We start from the raw sequence: 18741 nt of genomic DNA on the forward strand, positions 1-18741 counted from the left end.
GTGCATATGTGGTGGGGGAATTGTCACACAACTCGTATGCATTTGGTCGCAAGCTCGTGACAATGTGCTAGAACTCATGTGAACATGTCTTGATCCTCCTGATAATGTATTCAATTTGTTAACTTGTTTGTTTTTTATTTCTGAGACCTGTGTGCTTCATGCCGCAAATCTGTGGAGGTCTTCAATACTGACCAATTGTTCGGATGCAGATAATTTTTTAATTTGTCGTGAATTTTCCTAACTTCGGAAAGGTATTTTTGTTTATTAGAATACCGAGATCTTAACTATATTACGCGATGTGGCAAGTGCTAGTTGCTTAATGCCCAAAATTTTATAATTTAAATTAACCCTGACAAACTTCGGAATGATGTTGTTTTGAAGACAATAATTTAGAAAAGAAATATGGTAACCTTGGGCCGAGTATCTTAGTGTAAATGTAATCTAATGTAATTTTTCACCAAGGTATTCAAAAAATCCCCCATAATTGTGTGTATTGATAGGATATACCTGGAGAGAAAGGAAATGAATGAAATAGTTAATAAGAGATAAAAAAATGAATTTCATAGTATGAATCATAGCTATAATGCTCAAAACATTCTACGATGATATCAATATTTGTAAAAGAATAAGAGAAGTTTACTCAATATGATACATTGAACACTTCTGTATGATACTCTTCAGAAAGTAAAACAAAAACAATTAAAAAAATCAAAAATCTTACATTGCAGTAAGAAATAATTAACAATAATTAAAAATTAATTTAACGCTATTAAAAAATAAGTAAAAAATTAATTTAATGAAAAAAATGCAAAACGATTTTCCTTCCTGAAGCTGACAATGCCTTTCGACCATATGTTATGATCACAGGAATGAAAATTACCAAATAGGGGTGAGCATGAAACTTAAATAGGGATTATTTGTCTTCGCATATGTGCGTAAAGGACCACGAGTTGGAGATTAGACATGGCCGGCGAACATTAACAGAATTCTCATGTAATTTTTCTGCAATTAATTGTCTCATATAATTACATTGGACACTTAAGTATTTTGGCCTTGTTAAATAAAAAAGTATGTTTTTTATTTAATGCAGAAAATGCTAATTCTGACGCTGTTGAACAAGAAGCACGAACTGAGGCGGCATAATTTGGTAATGCTGCATTAGCAAGCTTATGCAGTATCAGCCAAAAAAAACCACCCATTTCACCCATCCATTCACTGGCTAAAGGCAAATTTTCACACATCTATTCTACAACTGTCTTTCTTCAATTTGAATCTATGCCCCCTCATGTTCATAATGTGATCAAGAGGAAGAATGCCATCAGCATTGCGCTTGCTCAACCCGTTCAAGGTCTTATACGCCTCAATAAAATTATCTCACAGGTGCCTAGTCTCCAGGCACTACAATTTGCCGAACTTAAGCCTTTCTTCGTAAGAGCACCTTTGTTCCCTTCACCAATCTTGTTGCCCTTCTTTGTACTCATTCTAGCAACTCTACATCCTTCCTAAAATGGGGCCTCCAGAGTTGTACACAGTACTCAAGGTGTGGCCTGACCATTGCCTTGTACAATGGGATAATCACCACTTTGTCCAAAATGTAATTGCATGCAATCTAAAACCAGTAAGGGAATGTGTAGCACAAAATTAAAAATTAAGTATGAATTAAAAGTAAACTTAAAAATATTTTCAACTAATGTGGTGAAGAAATTGAATACAAAAATTTAAATTTCAGTCAGGCAATTGGAAAGAGCCATCGTTTTAACAATTTCAGGTTTACATAAAATTAGTCAAGTATAATTAAATAGTCAAAAGTATAGTTAAAACTTGATGGAAAAAAATGTGTTTGATTAAATTTTGAATTTTGTGAAAATGAAAAATTTGTACAAAATGCTTTAAATATGTTTTTATTTTGATTCATTGTTGAAACACTAGAGAAAAATTATTTGCAAATGTCAAATCGCAATTTTAAAAAAAATTGTAAATTTTTGGTCCTTGAGGTTGTCAGAGACATTCTCTCAGATATGCCAGACAAGCTGTACTTGCTACCTGGGAGTCTAAAACGCTGATGGAACTGATACTTGGGTGACACTCAAGTCAAGTGGACTCAATTTCGGCGAAGTCCGGACAGTCTGTGACAGCCAAATCCTCTGCTTCCACCTTCACGATGGTGGGACTGTTAGTAATCCTGGGTACAACCTCCATGCACAAGTACATGGTGGGTGACCACCCAGGTGTGAACCAACGTAAGCAGGGGTCGAGGTGTGGTGCCCACACCACATGGAGGAACGGCACCCCTCTATGTTACCAGGCAGTACTAGGTGGTAGATGACTCTCATCAACTGGTGAAATACCACCACTTTGCTTATTGGAGGCTTGAAGTGGTGGAACCCATGTTTAGTCTCTAGAGCTAAGTTCCGGTCAATCCTTCCCTATCTCTTCCATCATGCAGTATGATTGATGACTTTTGAGGTTATGATGAATGTCATGGCAAGATCCAATATTCCTTACATTTCGAGGGTACAGCTCTAAAACGGTGTTCGCAGGCCAGCCGCTGGTTAGTATACCGGACCAAACCTATTGGTAACTCTCTAGGAGGCTTCCGGATCAGCTGGTGTATAACCTTGCTACCTCTACTTTGCCAGATAGTGACTGGAGGGAGTCCGAGTAGTGAGTATGCGGGGAGCATTGTCGAGGCCACGTTATGTCAAGGATCTGGGTATATAGTTACCACATATACCCCATATCCAAAAATTTCATTACTTCATACAGCATGTCCCACCACTTTTTCTTACTATTGAATACACCATGAATTGTCAAACTAATAGAGCAAGCTTATCTGCGAAAAGATCTAAACCTCCCAAGCACTTCCTAATTCATTTCACAAATATACGTGGTCTGAATTCTAATCTCAACGATGTCCATTTCCACTTGCAGTCTGCCAAACCCATGTACTTTTTCTGACAGAATCTCAGTTATCGGTTGATTCAACTACTGCTCATCTCAGATGCCCAAATTATTCGCTGTATGATTCCTTCTGCCTCAAAGGTGATACTTGTGCATATGTCCGTTCTGATATTCCCTGTCAGAGACTTGGCAGTTTGGAATCTCCTCTCTTTGATCTTCTCTGGCTTAAAATCTCTCTACCTCATTGTGTCAAATTCATCTGTTGTCTCTACCGTTCTCCCAACTCCACTAATCACTTGGAGCTCTTTGACTTCCTGTCTTTGCAACTTGACTTTCTCCAGTCCAACTTTCCTAACAGTGAGGTAATTTTCCTTGGTGATTTTAATGTTCACAACTCCAGCTGGCTTCCGTTTTCTAGTCACACCAACCCAGCAGGTCGAGATGCTAAGGCTTTTGCAATTACTAATGACATAGCACAGATTGTTCATTTACCTATAAGAATACTGGACAATCCTAATCATACTTGCCAATAGAGATTCTTGCACTGCTTCTATTAGAATGAGCAGAAGCCTGAAAAACAAGATGCATGGTATTTCAGAGACTGCTGGGAGCCATTGCGGTACAAGTAAACACATGGGTTGTGTTAGGGTAGTTAAGAATAGAAACAGGTGCAGGTATACTTGCGTGTACACCAATGCTAGGAGTTTAGTAAATAAATTTGATGAATTTGAGGTATTGCTCAAAACATCGAAGGCAGATATTGTTGGGATATCAGAGACGTGGTGTCACACAGATATAAGGGATGCAGAACTGCAGTTTGGGGAGTGCAACGTCTACAGAAAGGATAGACAGGATAGGAAGGGGGGAGGGGGTTATGCTATTAGTTAAGAAACACATAAAAACCAAGGAAGTGAAGCCAGTCGACATCGCTGGACAGTGCAGTGTTGAGTCAGTTTGGTGTGACATAAACATTGGGAGATCAAAATTGAGAGTAGGAGTGTGCTATAGGCCTAATGACTCTGATGAGTATAATAAGGAACTGTACAGGGAAATAGAGTGGGCCAGTAAATCAGAGTGTCTTATAATGGGAGATTTTAATTTCCCAGATATTGACTGGAATTTGGGGGCTGGTTACTCACACACTAGCAGGGCTTTTGTGGATTTATTGGATGATTGTTTTCTACATCAGCATGTTCGGGAGGCAACTAGAGGGAGTAATACTCTTGATTTGATTATCAGCAGTGATTCTTCATGCATTAAGAATCTGCAGATAAATGAACCACTAGGTGGCAGTGATCACAGTGTGCTGAAGTGGGATTTACTCAAAGAGGTAACTACCATTAGGGGTAAAGGGAAGGGTTATTGCTTCCGTAAAGGCGACTACGATGGACTGAGACAGTATTTAAATTCTATACAGTGGGACCAACTGATGATGTTACCAACAGAAAATTCAAAATGGGAAGCATTCAAAGAACTTATCTTGGAAGCTACTAGGCTTTACATACCAACTAAGAAATATTGTTCAAGGTTTAGGCCAAAATGGATGTCAGATGAACTAATGAGGCATATGGCAGAGAAGAAAAATGCATGGGATACTTACAAATTAACACATGACACAGAAGCCTATGATAGATACAAGTTGATATGCAACCAAGTTACAAAGAAGGTTAGGCAGGCGAAGGCAGATTACGAGAAATCCTTGGCAAGGGATGCAAAGAAAAACAGCAAAGAGTTCTTTACTTATGTAAACTCTAGAAGGAAGGGGATGAATCAGATTGGTCCACTTGATATTGATGGGTCAACTGTTGATGATCCTGCTCAGGTAGCTAACAAACTAAATGAATATTTTGCATCGACATTCACACGTGAGGAGTTATTCAGCGAGGGGAATGCCAGAGGTGTATTCAACTCTAGCAGTAAGCTACAGAATCTTGAAATAACTGAGAGTAAAGTTGAGGAGAGATTGTTGAGGATAAACATAAAAAAGGCACCTGGGGTGGATGGGATCTATCCAGTTATATTAAAGGAGGCAGCAAAGGAAGTAAGCAAACCCTTAGCCATAATTATGAGAGCTTCCTTGGACTCAGGGGAGGTACCCATAGACTGGAAATGTGCAAATGTGACCCCAATTCACAAAGGAGGATCAAAGGCTGACACAAGTAATTATAGACCTGTGAGCTTAACTTCTGTTCCAGGAAAATTAATGGAGGCACTGGTTAAAGAAGCACTGCAGGATCATTTAGACAAGACTTCAGTTATAGCTCAGACACAGCATGGTTTTGTTAAGGGGAAGTCTTGCCTGACCAACTTGATTGGATACTATGATGCAGTCACAAAAGAACTGGATGCAGGGAATAACTTTGATATTATATACTTGGATCTTAGAAAGGCTTTTGATACTGTTGCACATGGAAGACTGCTACACAAATTTGAGCAGTGTGACATTGGAGGCAAATTGCTGCTATGGATAAAGGGGTGGTTGAGTGGGAGAAGACAGAGAGTGGTAATCAATGGACACTGCTCATCGTGGACTGATGTTATTAGTGGAGTCCCTCAGGGCTCAGTGTTGGGTCCATTATTGTTTTCTGTATTTATAAATGATATTGATGATGGTATATCGGGCTTAATGTCCTAGTTTGCAGATGATACAAAGGTTGGCAGGGTTGTCAAGGACACTACTGACACTATGCTGCTGCAACAGGATCTGGAAAGGTTGAGCAGATGGGCTGAGAGGTGGCAAATGAGGTTTAACATTGACAAATGTAAAGTACTACACATGGGAAACAGCAACCCCAGAGCAACGTATCAACTCTGTGGTACTACACTGACAGTGGTAGAGAATGAAAGGGACTTGGGGGTGGTTGTGCAGGCAGATATGAAGTTCTCTGAGCAGTGCAGACGGGCTGCAAGAGTAGCTCATGCAGTATTGTCAATGATAGAGGAATTTTTCCAGCAGGGATAAGGAGGTGATTATTCTATTGTATAAAGGCAATGGTCAGGCCACACCTAGAGTACTGTATACAGGTCTGGAGGCCTCATTTCAAGAAGGATGTAGAGCTGCTGGAACGAGTACAGAGAAGGGCAACAAGATTAGTGAATGGAACAAAGGGGTGCTCTTACGAAGAAAGGCTTAAGTTTTGCAATTTACAGTGTCTGGAGACTAGGCACCAGCGAGGTGATCTGATAGAGGTGTATAAAGCCTTGAATGGTTTAAGCATGCTCAATGCTGATGGGAGTCTTCCTCTAGCTCAGAAAAATCACCTGAGAGGGCATAAATTCAAATTGAGGAAAGACAGATGTAGGATAGACGTACGGAAATTTGCCTTTAGCCAGCGGGTGGTTGGTTGGTGGAACAGACTTCCATCCCTTGTGGTAGAGGTTGATAGCCTAAATAAGTTTAAGGCTCAGCTGGACAGGTATTTTGAACGAACAGAGGGGTGAAGTGGAAGTGGGTTTTTTTTTTTTTTTTTTGGCTGATGCTGCATAAGCTTGCTTTCTTGCATCAAATGCCTCTACTAATGCTAATGCTAATACAGCCAATACGCTTGATCTTTTTCTCACAAACAACCCTTCTAAGTACACGGTCAAAGTGAGAGGTCCTTTAGGCACTTCAGATCACAACTTGGTGATTGTCTCTTCTCCAATGGAACCTTTATCTCATGGCTATTCCCAACCTCGTGTTGTTTGGCATTACAAGAATGGAAAATGGGATGAACTGCGAGACTTCTTTTCTTCTTTTCCTTGGTCGGATTACTGTTTCAAAACTTCTGATGTCAACGTTTGCTCAGATCGTGCCAGTGAAATTATTCTTGCAGGAATGGAATCCTTTATCCCACACTCCACTTTAAAATCTCGTCCTTTACCTAAACCTTGGTTTTCCAAGAAATGTGCTAAGGCTGTCCAAGAGAAGAATGTTACATATCGTAATTGGCTTGTTTCTAATTCTTCAGTTTCATTTTCTGCTTACACCAAATCTCGCAACAATTGTAAAGCAGTTATTAATCAGTCCAAACTAGAGTTTGAACAGGCTAAGAGTAGCAAACTTGCTTCTTGCCCTGATGGTAGTCGAGCATTCTGGTCTCTTGGCAAAGCTATTGGCCTCAACTGTTGCCCATCTCTGCTCCCACCTCTGTCCAAACCAGATGGTTCTAATGTCACTTCAGCCAAGGATAAAGCACCTGCTAGCATCCCATTTTTCTTCCAGCTCATGTATTAATGATCTTGGTAAAACACCTCCCACCATTCCCAACACGCTCCATTCAGTGCCTCCTGTAGTCTTCCGTCAAAAGGATATCAGAAGGATTTTGATGAATCTTGATGCTAAGAAAGCTCCAGGTCCTGATGGTATTTCTCCACTTGTTCTCAAAACCTGTGCTCCTGAACTTACTCCTATTTTTGCCGCCTTTTTTCACTTTCTTGTTCCAAAGGTGTTTTTCCTTCTGCTTGAAATTTGCTCATATCCAACCAGTTCCTAAAAAGGGTGACAAATCCCTCGCATCCAATTATCGCCCCATTGCAATTACTTCTACTCTTTCTAAAGTAATGGAGAAATCAATTAACTGCCAACTCTTAAACTACCTAGAAACCTTCCGTCTGATCAACGATCGCCAGTATGGATTCCGTCAGTGTCAATCCACTGGTGATATTCTGGCTTATGTTACCCATTTACAGACTAATTCAATGGAAAGGTTTGGGGAAACACAAGTAGTTGCCCTTGACATCTCAAAGGCTTTTGATCGTGTTTGGCATAAAGGTAGTAGTAGTAGTGGCATGTGATGCAAGAAAAAAAAAAAAAATCACACCATTCCCTCCAAATGCCTGTCCAGTTCCTCTTTAAATTTGTTCAACCTATCAACTTCCGCAACGACAGATGGAAGTTTGTTCCAGCAATTAACCACCCGCTGGCTAAAGGCAAATTTCCGCACATCTATTCTACATCTCTCTTTTCTTAATTTGAATTTATGCCCCCTTAGGTTCGTAATCTGAACAAGTGGAAGGATTCCATCAGAATTCAGCATGCTCAACCCATTCAAGGCCATATATACCTCAATCAGATCACCGCGCAGGTGCCTAGTCTCCAGCCACTGCAATTTGCAGAACTTAAGCCTTTCTTCGTACGAGCACCCCTTTGTTCCATTCACTAATCTTGTTGCCCTTCTCTGTACAAGCTCAAGTAAATCTACATCCTTCCTAAAATGAGGCCTCCAGACCTGTATGCAGTACTCAAGGTGTGGCCTGACCATTGCCTTATTAGCATTAGCATTAGCATTAGTAGAGGCATTTGATGCAAGAAAGCAAGCTTATGCAGCATCAGCCAAAAAAAAAAAAACCCACTTCCACTTCACCCCTCTGTTCGTTTAAAATACATGTTCAGCTGAGCCTTAAACTTATTTAGGCTATCAACCTCCGCCACAAGGGATGGCAGTCTGTTCCACCAACCAACCACCCGCTGGCTGAAGGCAAATTTCCGCACGTCTATCCTACATCTGTCTTTCCTCAATTTGAATTTATGCCCTCTCAGGTGATTTTTCTGAGCTAGAGGAAGAATCCCATCAGCATTGAGCATGCTTAAACCATTCAAGGCTTTATACACCTCTATCAGATCACCTCGCTGGTGCCTAGTCTCCAGACACTGTAATTTGCAAAACTTAAGCCTTTCTTCGTAAGAGCGCCCCTTTGTTCCATTCACTAATCTTGTTGCCCTTCTCTGTACTCGTTCCAGCAGCTCTACATCCTTCTTGAAATGAGGCCTCCAGACCTGTATACAGTACTCTAGGTGTGGCCTGACCATTGCCTTATACAATGGAATAATCACCTCCTTATCCCTGCTGGAAAAATTCCTGTATATCATTGACAATACTCCATGAGCTACTCTTGCAGCCCGTCTGCACTGCTCAGAGAACTTCATATCTGCCTGCACAACCACCTCCAAGTCCCTTTCATTCTCTACCACTGTCAGTGTAGTACCACAGAGTTGATACGTTGCTCTGGGGTTGCTGTTTCCCATGTGTAGTACTTTACATTTGTCAATGTTAAACTTCATTTGCCACCTCTCAGCCCATCTGCTCAACCTTTCCAGATCCTGTTGCAGCAGCATAGTGTCAGTAGTGTCCTTGACAACCCTGCCAACCTTTGTATCGTCTGCAAACTTGGACATTAAGCTTGATATACCATCATCAGTATCATTTATAAATACAGAAAACAATAATGGACCCAACACTGAGCCCTGAGGGACTCCACTAATAACATTAGTCCACGATGAGCAGTGTCCATTGATTACCACTCTCTGTCTTCTCCCCCTTTATCCATAGCAGCAATTTGCCTCCAATGTCACACTGCTCCAATTTGTGTAGCAGTCTTCCATGTGCAACAGTATGAAAAGCCTTTCTAAGATCCAAGTATATAATATCAAAGTTATTCCCTGCATCCAGTTCTTTTGTGACTGCATCATAGTATCCAATCAAGTTGGTCAGGCAAGACTTCCCCTTAACAAAACCATGCTGTGTCTGAGCTATAACTGAAGTCTTGTCTAAATGATCCTGCAGTGCTTCTTTAACCAGTGGCTCCATTAATTTTCCTGGAACAGAAGTTAAGATAATCACAGGTCTATAATTACTTGTGTCAGCCTTTGATCCTCCTTTGTGAATTGGGGTCACATTTGCACATTTCCAGTCTATGGGTACCTCCCCTGAGTCCAAGGAAGCTCTCATAATTATGGCTAAGGGTTTGCTTACTTCCTTTGCTGCCTCCTTTAATATAACTGGATAGATTCCATCCACCCCGGGTGCCTTTCTTGTGTTTATCTTCAACAGTTTCTCCTCCACTTTACTCCCAGTTATTTCAAGATTCTGTAGCTTACTGCTAGAGTTGAATACACCTCTGGCATTCCCCTTGCTGAATAACTCCTCATGTGTGAATGTCGATGCAAAATATTCATTTAGTTTGTTAGCTACCTGAGCAGGATCATCAACAGTTGACCCATCAAGAGGGATAATCACCCTCTTGTCCCTCTTATACAGAGGGATAACCCTCTTATACAGAGGGATTATCCCTCTTATACAGTGGGATAATCACCTCCTTTTCCCTGCTAGCAAAATTCCTATATATCATTGACAAAACCCCATGACCTGCCCTGGCAGGTCATGGGGTTTTGTCAAGTCCAAGAAGTTCAAGTCCAATGGCAGCCTGCCTGCATTGGTCAGAAAACTTCATATCTGCCTGCACAATTACTCCCAGGTCTTTTTCATTTTCTACCCCCTTAAGTGTAGTACCACACAGTTGGTACGTTTCTCTGGGGTTACTTCTACCCATATGCGGTACTTTGCATTTGTCAGGGTTAAAATTCTTTTGCCACTTCTTAGCCCATCTGCCCAAATTATCTAGATCCTGTTGCAGTAGCACACTGCCATTACTGTCATTAACAACCCTGCCAACTTTTGTATCATCTGCAAACTTCGACATTAAGTCTAATATACCTTCATCAATATCATTGATAAATATACAAACCAACAGTGGATCTAACACCGAACCCTGTGGGACTCCACTAATAACATTAGTCCAAGAAGAGGAGCACCCATTGATTACGACCCTCTGTCTTCTCGCACTTAACCATCCTTTTATCCATTGTAGCAACTTACCCTTAATACCATTCTGCTCCAATTTGTACAATAGTCTTCCATGCGCAACAGTGTCAAAATCTTTCCTGAAATCCAAATATATGATATCAAAATTATTTTTTGCATCCAGTTCCTTTGTAACCACATCATAATATCCTATCAAATTTGTCAGACAAGACTTTCCCTTAACAAACCCATGCTGTGTCTGAATTATTGCTGCAGTCTTGTCTAGATGATCCTGCAATGCATCTTTAACCAGCGACTCCATTATTTTACCCGGAACAGGAGTTAAACTAACTGGCTTGTTTAGGTCTTCTAAACAAGCTTCCATCTTATGGTTTGCCAACTGTTTTTAGTAATTGGTTATCCAGTTTTGTCTGTGATCGCTCACTGAGGGTGATGGTAGATGGCTCTCTGTCTTCTAACTTCTCCACTAATGCCGGTGTCCCCCAAGGTTCAGTTCTTTCCCCCACTCTTTTCCTCTTGTATATTAATGACCTTCTTCCATTGACTGGAAATCCTATCCATAGTTTTGCCGATGATAGCATATTGATTCAACTTTCCATTTTGAAAAACCTTTTCCTTCTCAATCAGCTTCAACTTCTCGAAAATCTGCTACCAATTCCTTAAATGCCGATCTTCAGGTAATTCTCCAGTGGGGCAAAGACAACTTAGTTGATTTCAACCCTTCTAAAACTCAGTCTTGTCTTATATCTCTCAAAAAGGATTCTTCTGCTCCTATGCTTATCTTTAGTGACACTCCGAATTCTAGGAAAAATGATATATCTCTTTTGGGGATTACCCTGACTTCTAATCTCTCTTGGCACAAGCACATTACAAATATTGCTTCCTCTGCATCTAAAAAACTTGGTTTTCTCTTTCGGTCTCGGCGTTACTTTTCTTCCAAACAGCTGCTTACTCTGTATAAATCGCAAATCCGCCCTGCCATGAAATATTGTTCCCACATCTGGGGTGGTGCCCCCAAAACCTCTCTTGGGCTTCTTGATTCCATTCAGAAGAGGGCAGTTAAGTTAATTTATGATTCATCTCTAACAGAGTCTCTCCACTCGCTTTCTCATGGACACACTGTTTGTTTCTGCTGCATGCCTCTTCTACAGATATTTCCATGGGCACTTTTCTTCTGAATTGGCTTCTATAATTCCCGCTCTCTCTTTCAAAACAGCCGAACACGTGCCGCCACCAGCCAACATCCATTTACTGTCCAACTTCAAACCCACAGAACCAACTTTTCATCTTTCTCGCTTATTCATTCAACTGCCGTTTTCTGGAACAACCTTCCTTCATACGTATTTCCTGAAAATTACAATCTACAGAAGTTCAAGTCCAATGTCAACAAATATCTTCTTTCATCTTCTCAACCTCCAACCCAAGCACGGTACTAAGTACTATAGGTTCTAATACCTCTCGTGTGTGGGGTTCACATAAAAAAAAAAAAAAAAAAAAAAAATTAAACCCATCATTACTTTTGTTTTTTCTGCAGCAGTACCCTCTGTATTCCACATAAATTCTTCAATTTTTCAGCTTTTCTAAACCAAATTGGACATCTGAGGTCAACTAGTGCAGTCTTCACCAATTTTTAAAGGTATTTTGTTCTGCTGTCTATTATCAGCTAAATCTAAGATTAGTTGGAAACAGCTTTGAAGGCTACTTCAGAATTGTATTCCCACTATTTCCCCAGAGACCATTCACGAAAGAAATAGATCTGTTTATGTAATGCTGAAAGGGTTGAGAAGTTAAGTGGTTAATGGTGGAATGCAGTGGTACATGTATTTGAATTGATCGTGGTTCACTGTCATATGATAAATACAATTAATGATTGTATTAATATTAAAATTTGATAATAGAGAGCTATTAATTGCTTGATAATTCCTATATTCTATTATATTATGAATCAATAGAGATTACTTTTATTTTAGATATAGGAAGCTTCTTTTCCAACCAACTTTCCTACTAGGAGAGTTGGTTGGAAAAGAAGCTTCCTATATCTAAAATAAAGGTAATCCCTGTTGATTCATAATATAATAACATTAAAATTGTAAACTTTCCTGACCTAGGAGTTCATTCTGGCATATAAACAAAACTTCTTTTAATATCTTGTTCTCTTGTATAAATGTTTCTTTACATCGTTTAGGTATGTATGAAGTTAATCTGGATGCTCGTAAGTTGAAAACTCCAATGGGTAAGGTTTTTCAAGTGCCAAATGAAGCATTAGCAGTTGCTGTAACAGCTGAATGGGAAGGACAGAAGAAGAACATTTGTATTCAGAACATGCATATTGTAAGTTGGTTGTAATATTTAGTTTGTATATGGTAACAGATCGTTTTTTTTAAATTATGTTTTTTTTAGCATGCCTTTTTAATGCATCACTTTTTTTTCTAGTGCTGCTGTGCTCTTTAATAACTTCCAACAAAATTCTAAATGACAGGTCAGTAGCTCCAAGCATATACAGCATCACCCAAAAAAAAAAAAAAAAAAAACCCCTTTCCATTTCACCTATCCATCATCTCCAATAGTTTGTCTAGTTCTTTCTTGAATTTATTCAACTTATCCACTTCCACAACAACATATGGAAGTTTGTTCCAGTAATCAACCACCCTCTGGATAAAGGCAAAGTTCCGCACATCAATTCTGCAACTGTCCTTCCTCAATTTGAATTTATGTCCCCTCATATATGTATTATAGGTATAGGTATATTTGGCTCTAATGGCTCCTGGGATTTCTCCCATCTCTGCATATGTACACTGTATCAGACAAGCCAGGGATTTAAAAGTATATGGGTCATGTGGTATGTAGCATGTTGTGCCCTTGTTCATCCGGCCTGTTAGCTGCCAGGCCCCTAATGGGACCCGATGTTACCATACCTCGCCATGGGGAGGCCGGCTGGGTGTTACCTATATAGTACTCTAGCGTGTCCTGCAACCTGCTTTCCTGGGATTTCAGTAGCTAGAACCTAAAAAAAAAAAAAACAGTGCTGCTCACGGTTTGTTATTAGCATTTGTTAGAATAATTTAGAAATTTGCGAGGGGCTATACGCTGAAATAATATTTTCTATATGCCTAAATGGGTTGGGCAAGAAATTTTAATGTAGTTAAATTTGGACGCCTAGGGCTGAAAACGCTGTGAAAGTCAACAGTAAAGGGGGTGTGAAGACTGAAGACTGAGGGAAGAAAAGGAAGTAAAGGACCAATAGAGAGGATGGCCCTACTATTGCAGTGGAGCAGGCCTGTGCTCCACGAGAGGGAAGAGATTTGGGGGAAGGGGAGGAGTGGGGGCAATGCCCCCTCTCCCCATGGAAGGGGAAAGAAAGCACTGTTCAAGAGAGAAACAGTGTATGTTGAGTCATATGACCACCTTGAATGTCCTTTAGTCCAGGTGCCCAACAAGGCAAGATGAGGTTCTTCTGGTCTTCTGTGGCGTCTTTGACCGAGTCGGGTCACAGTCTTAGTTGTGTTTTCATTACTCTGGGCCATTGAGGGATGGCTGTTGTCTCGTGATTGATATTGTCCTATTTGTGGATTTGTGAAATTTTGAGATACCTCCACTCAAGGGGTGGGTAGGGTCTGTTGTCTTGTGAACAGATTTTGCACAAAAAGTGTGAAGGCTTTGTAGGTCTTTTCCTCTTGCAGAACGATGTCCTCCTGGTTTTGAAGAAGCACGTGAATCTTGGTGTATAGTTGACATCTGAGGTCCTCATAGTGGTCACACTTGTAGACCAGGTGCTCCCAGGACTCCTCCTGTCCACAGGAGCACCGTGGAGTGGCCGAGATTCCAAAGTCATATAGCCTCTTTCTAAATGAGCCATGTCTGGCAATAGGTAGGTGGTTTGGAGTCCGTGTAAAAACCAGGCTGGGGAGAGTGGATAAACTTCTCAGACATTCGGTATAAACTTCTCAGACATCCGGTATAAACTTCTCAGACATCCGGTATAAACTTCCTAGTAATGGAGCCTTTGTTAGTGAGGTTCCAGCGATTTTGCCATAGTGATTTCAAGTGTTGTAAAATCCATCTGTTCTCCACATTTTGGAGTTTGCTGGGTCTGTGGTGAATCCTATATGGGAGACTTTTTTCCCTTTGGAATGTTGGTACAGCAACCCCCAGTATGCAATCTCCAAGTCCAGGGGAAGACATCCCGCCAGGACCTGGAGCATGTGGGTGCTCACAGTGCAGCAAGCTCTTGTCGTTATGAGTAATATTATGAGTAATATATGAGTTATTGAGGAAAGACAGATGTAGGACAGATGTGCGGAAATTTGCCTTTAGCCAGCGGGTGGTTGGTAGGTGGAACAGACTTCCATCCCTTGTCGTGGAAGTTGATAGCCTAAATAAGTTTAAGGCTCAGCTGGACAGCTCAGCTTTTTTATTTATTTATTTTACTTTATTTTTTTATTTTTTTTTTTTTTGGCTGATGCTGCATAAGCTTGCTTTCTTGCATCAAATGCCTCTACTAATGCTAATGCTAAATGCTAATATCGATCAGTGTGTCATCTCCAGTTTTTTCTTGTTGACAGCTGTGCTAGCTTGTGTACCTTGTTGACAGCTTGTGTACCAGGCCCCAGCTGCATAGGCTAGTGCTGGGATAAAGAATGCCTTATAGAGGATGCCAAGGGGCCCTCTTCTTCAGGCCCCAGCCTTTCCTAGTGACTCTGGCCAGTAGGCTTGCATATCTTCTTCTTTTTGTTCTCAGGTAGCAGAGATGTGGCGTGAAGCTAAGGTTTCTCTCAAGTATCACTCTGAGGTATTTTATTTCTGTTAGCAACTTTATGGTTTTTCCGTTTATCTTAATCTGCGGAGGTCTTCTAGGGTCAAGGAATCCTTTGAGAAGTATTGAACTTGTTTTATCTGAGGAGATAGTAAGGAGATTTACGCCAGCCCAATTTTGCAAGTTGCTAGTGGCCCGGTTTGCTAGGGTCTCCAGTCATGCCCGGCTGTCAGCCTGTAGCATCAGAACCAGGTCATCCGCATATGCCTGGGTTTTAACATTTGGAATATCCAAATCAAGGAACTCGTCAAGGACCAGGTTCCACAAGAGCAGCCCCAGGACAGAACCCTGAGGGCAGCCCTGTGGACCGGCCTAGAAACAGAGGTGTATGGAGTGGTAACAGTGATTCGCCTGTTTTCAAGATAGGATTTGAGGCATCGATAATAGTCTCCTGTGACATGAGCCTTCCGGAGCCTGTCCAGAACATCAGGCCACCAGAGAGAATTCTGCAAAGTCAATCAATATTAGGAGGAAGTATTTTGTGTTGCAGTTTTTAGCTGTTTCAGTAATATTTTCCAGAGCCTCTATAGCTGAGCGCCCCTTCCTAAATCCATATTGATTAGGCGACATGAGGTTTAATTCTTGGAAGTGGTTCTCGATTCTTTGGTGGAGAAGGCACTCGAAGAGCTTGCTGAAGATTGACAGCAAGGTGATTGGCCTATATGACCCTGGCATTCCTTGTGGTTTTGTTGGATTTTTTAAGATGAATTTTATTTGTGCCGTTTTCCACGAGGCCGGGAAGTGGCCCACCGAGAGACATCGGTGAGGAGTCCCAATATTGTGTTCGGTATAGTTTCTACCACCATCTTGAGCATCTTGGGCCCAATTTGATCTATACCAGGGGTCTTTCTATTTTTCATCCTCGCTGCCACTATGCTGAGCTCCATTGGTGAGAAGGAGGTTCAACAGCTGTGGTTGTGTATGAGTTATTGTCCTCACATAGTTTTCTTTGTTCCTGGGTTTGAGGCTCGGTTGCAGGAAGGAAGATATGGTCCAAGATATTGTCTATAGAGGATTTCCATGTTCTTGTATAGGTTCCCTGAGCTGTCTTGGTTGCCGTTATGATTTCCCCTCTGGGGAGTTTGTTTGTGGTGACCCGATACCTCATATATGTAATTTGAGCAATAGGAAGAATGCCATAACTTTGAGCTTGCTCAATCCATTAAAAACCTTAAACACCTCATGAAGATCACCTCGCATGTGCTTAGTCTCCAGACATTGCAATTTGTGGAACTGAAGCCTTAGTAAGAATCCCCTTTTGTTCCCCCTCACCAATCTTTTTACCTTTCTCTGTACATGAAGCTTTACGTCCTTCCTAAATTGAGGCCAACAGACCTGTATGCAGTCTCAAGATGTGGTCTGACTATTTCCTGATACAGTGGGATAATCACCTTATCCCTGCTAGCAAAATTCCTGTATATCATTGACAAACCCCATGTGCTGTTCAGGTAACCTGTCTGCACTGGTCAGAGAACTTTATATGTGACTGCACAATTACTCCAGGGTATTTTTCATTGTCCACTACTCTGAGTACTTTGCATTTGTCAATGTTAAACCTCAGTTGCCATTTCTCAGCTCACCTGTCCAATTTTTTAGACCTTGTTGGAGTAGCTTACCGTCATTAACCACCTTGCCAACCTTCATATCATCTGCAAACTTAGACATTAAGCCTGATATATACCTTCATCCGTATCAGTAATAAATACAGAAAGTGTTCAGCACTGAATCCTGGGGGACTCCACTAATAACATTAGTTCATGAAGAGCAGTGCCCATTGATTACCACTATCTGTCTTCTCTCTCTCTCTCTTAACCATCCCTTTATCCATAGCAGTAACTTGCCCTTCATGCCACGATACGACAATTTGTACAGCAGTGTATTATATGCAACAGTATGAAAAGCTTTCCTGAAGTCCAAGTATGTGTTATCAAAATTATTTTTTACATCCAGTTCTTTTATCACTGCATCATGGTTTATATTCAAATTATTATTATTATTATTAGCTACATGGTGCAAGGAAGCCTGAGGCTTATGCTGCACCAGCCAAAAAAAAAAAAAAGAGAGAGAGAGAGAGAGAGTCAAAAGCAGAAGGGAATCACCAAGAAAGAGAAGAATGATGATATCCAGCTCAGAACCCTAGGTGTGCCAAGCCCATACTCACCAGATATGAACCCCTGGGGTCATTAGTAAAGGCACGTGATGCAAGGAAGCAAGCTTATATAGCATCAGCCAAATTAAAAAAAAAAAAAAAAAAAAAAACCCAAATCTTTTAATTTCACCCATCCACTCACTACAAATGTTTGTCTAGTTCTGCCTTGAATTTATTTAAGCTATCAACTTCTACAACGACAGATGGCAGTTTGTTCCAGCAATCAACCACCCGCTGGCTAAAGGCAAACTTCCACACATCTATTCTACAACCGTCTTTTCTCAATTTGAATCTATGCCCTCTCAGGCAATTATTCTGAGCAAGAGGAAGAATCCCATCAGCATTGAGCATGCTCAAACCATTCAAGGCTTTATACACCTTAATGAGATCACCTCGCAGGTGCCTAGTCTCCAAACATTATAATTTGCAAAACTTAAGCCTTTCTTCATAAGAGCAACCCTTTCTTCGTAAGAGCAACCCTTTGTTCCATTCACTAAACTTGTTGTCCTTCTCTGCACTCGCTCCAGCATCTCTACATCCTTCCCAAAATAAGGCCTCCAGACCTGCATACAGTACTCAAGGTGCGGCCTGACCATTGCCTTATACAAGGGGATAATCACCACCTTATCCCTGCTAGAAAAATTCCTATATATCATTGACAAGACACCATGAGCTACTCTTGCAGACTGTCTGCACTGCTTAGAAAACTTCATATCTGCCTGCACAATTATCCCCAGGTCCTTTTCATTCTCTACCACTGTCAGTGGAGTAACACACCGTTGATACGTTACTCTGGGGTTACTGCTTCTCATATGCAGTACTTTACATTTGTCAATGTTAAACTTCAGTTGCCACCTCTCAACCCATCTGCTCAACTTTTCTATATCCTGTTGTAGCAGCAACAGGATCAAGAAAATTATTGGTCAGACAAGATCTCTTCTTAACAAACCCATGTTGTGACTTCATTAATTCTTTAACCATTGACTCCATTATTTTCCCTGGAACAGAAGCTAAGCTAACAGTTCTGTGATTATTCATATCACTCTTTGATTCTCCATTGAACTGGAAATACATTTGCCCATCTCCCGTCCATGGGGAATTCCCATGATTCCAGGATGCTCTCGTAATTATGGATAAGGGTTTTCTTACCTCTTTTGATATAATTGGATAGATCCCATCCACCCCGGGCACCTTTCTTACTTTTAACTTCATAAATTTATTTTCCACTATCCTTTCAGTTATTACAAAATCCTTCAGCTATGTGATAGTGTTTTGTAAGCTTCTGGCATCCACTC

At 40.8% G+C, this 18741-nt stretch overlaps 1 protein-coding gene across 1 annotated transcript in view; it reads left to right on the forward strand.

Annotated features, from left to right (window-relative positions):
* Positions 1 to 18741, forward strand: part of l(2)k14505 (ATP synthase mitochondrial F1 complex assembly factor 2 homolog l(2)k14505) — a 149795-nt gene that overhangs the window by 15931 nt on the left and 115123 nt on the right. Inside the window, exon 2 of the mRNA XM_090386193.1 lies at positions 12670 to 12815. Coding sequence (XP_090242319.1) covers positions 12672 to 12815 — 144 coding nt within the window. The 5' untranslated portion in view covers positions 12670 to 12671. The remainder of the gene's footprint in view (positions 1 to 12669; positions 12816 to 18741) is intronic.

The sequence above is a fragment of the Mastigoproctus giganteus genome, chromosome 12 (genome assembly GCF_048544385.1).
Source record: "Mastigoproctus giganteus isolate SK-2022 chromosome 12, ASM4854438v1, whole genome shotgun sequence".
Classification (NCBI taxonomy): Eukaryota; Metazoa; Arthropoda; class Arachnida; order Uropygi; family Thelyphonidae; genus Mastigoproctus; species Mastigoproctus giganteus.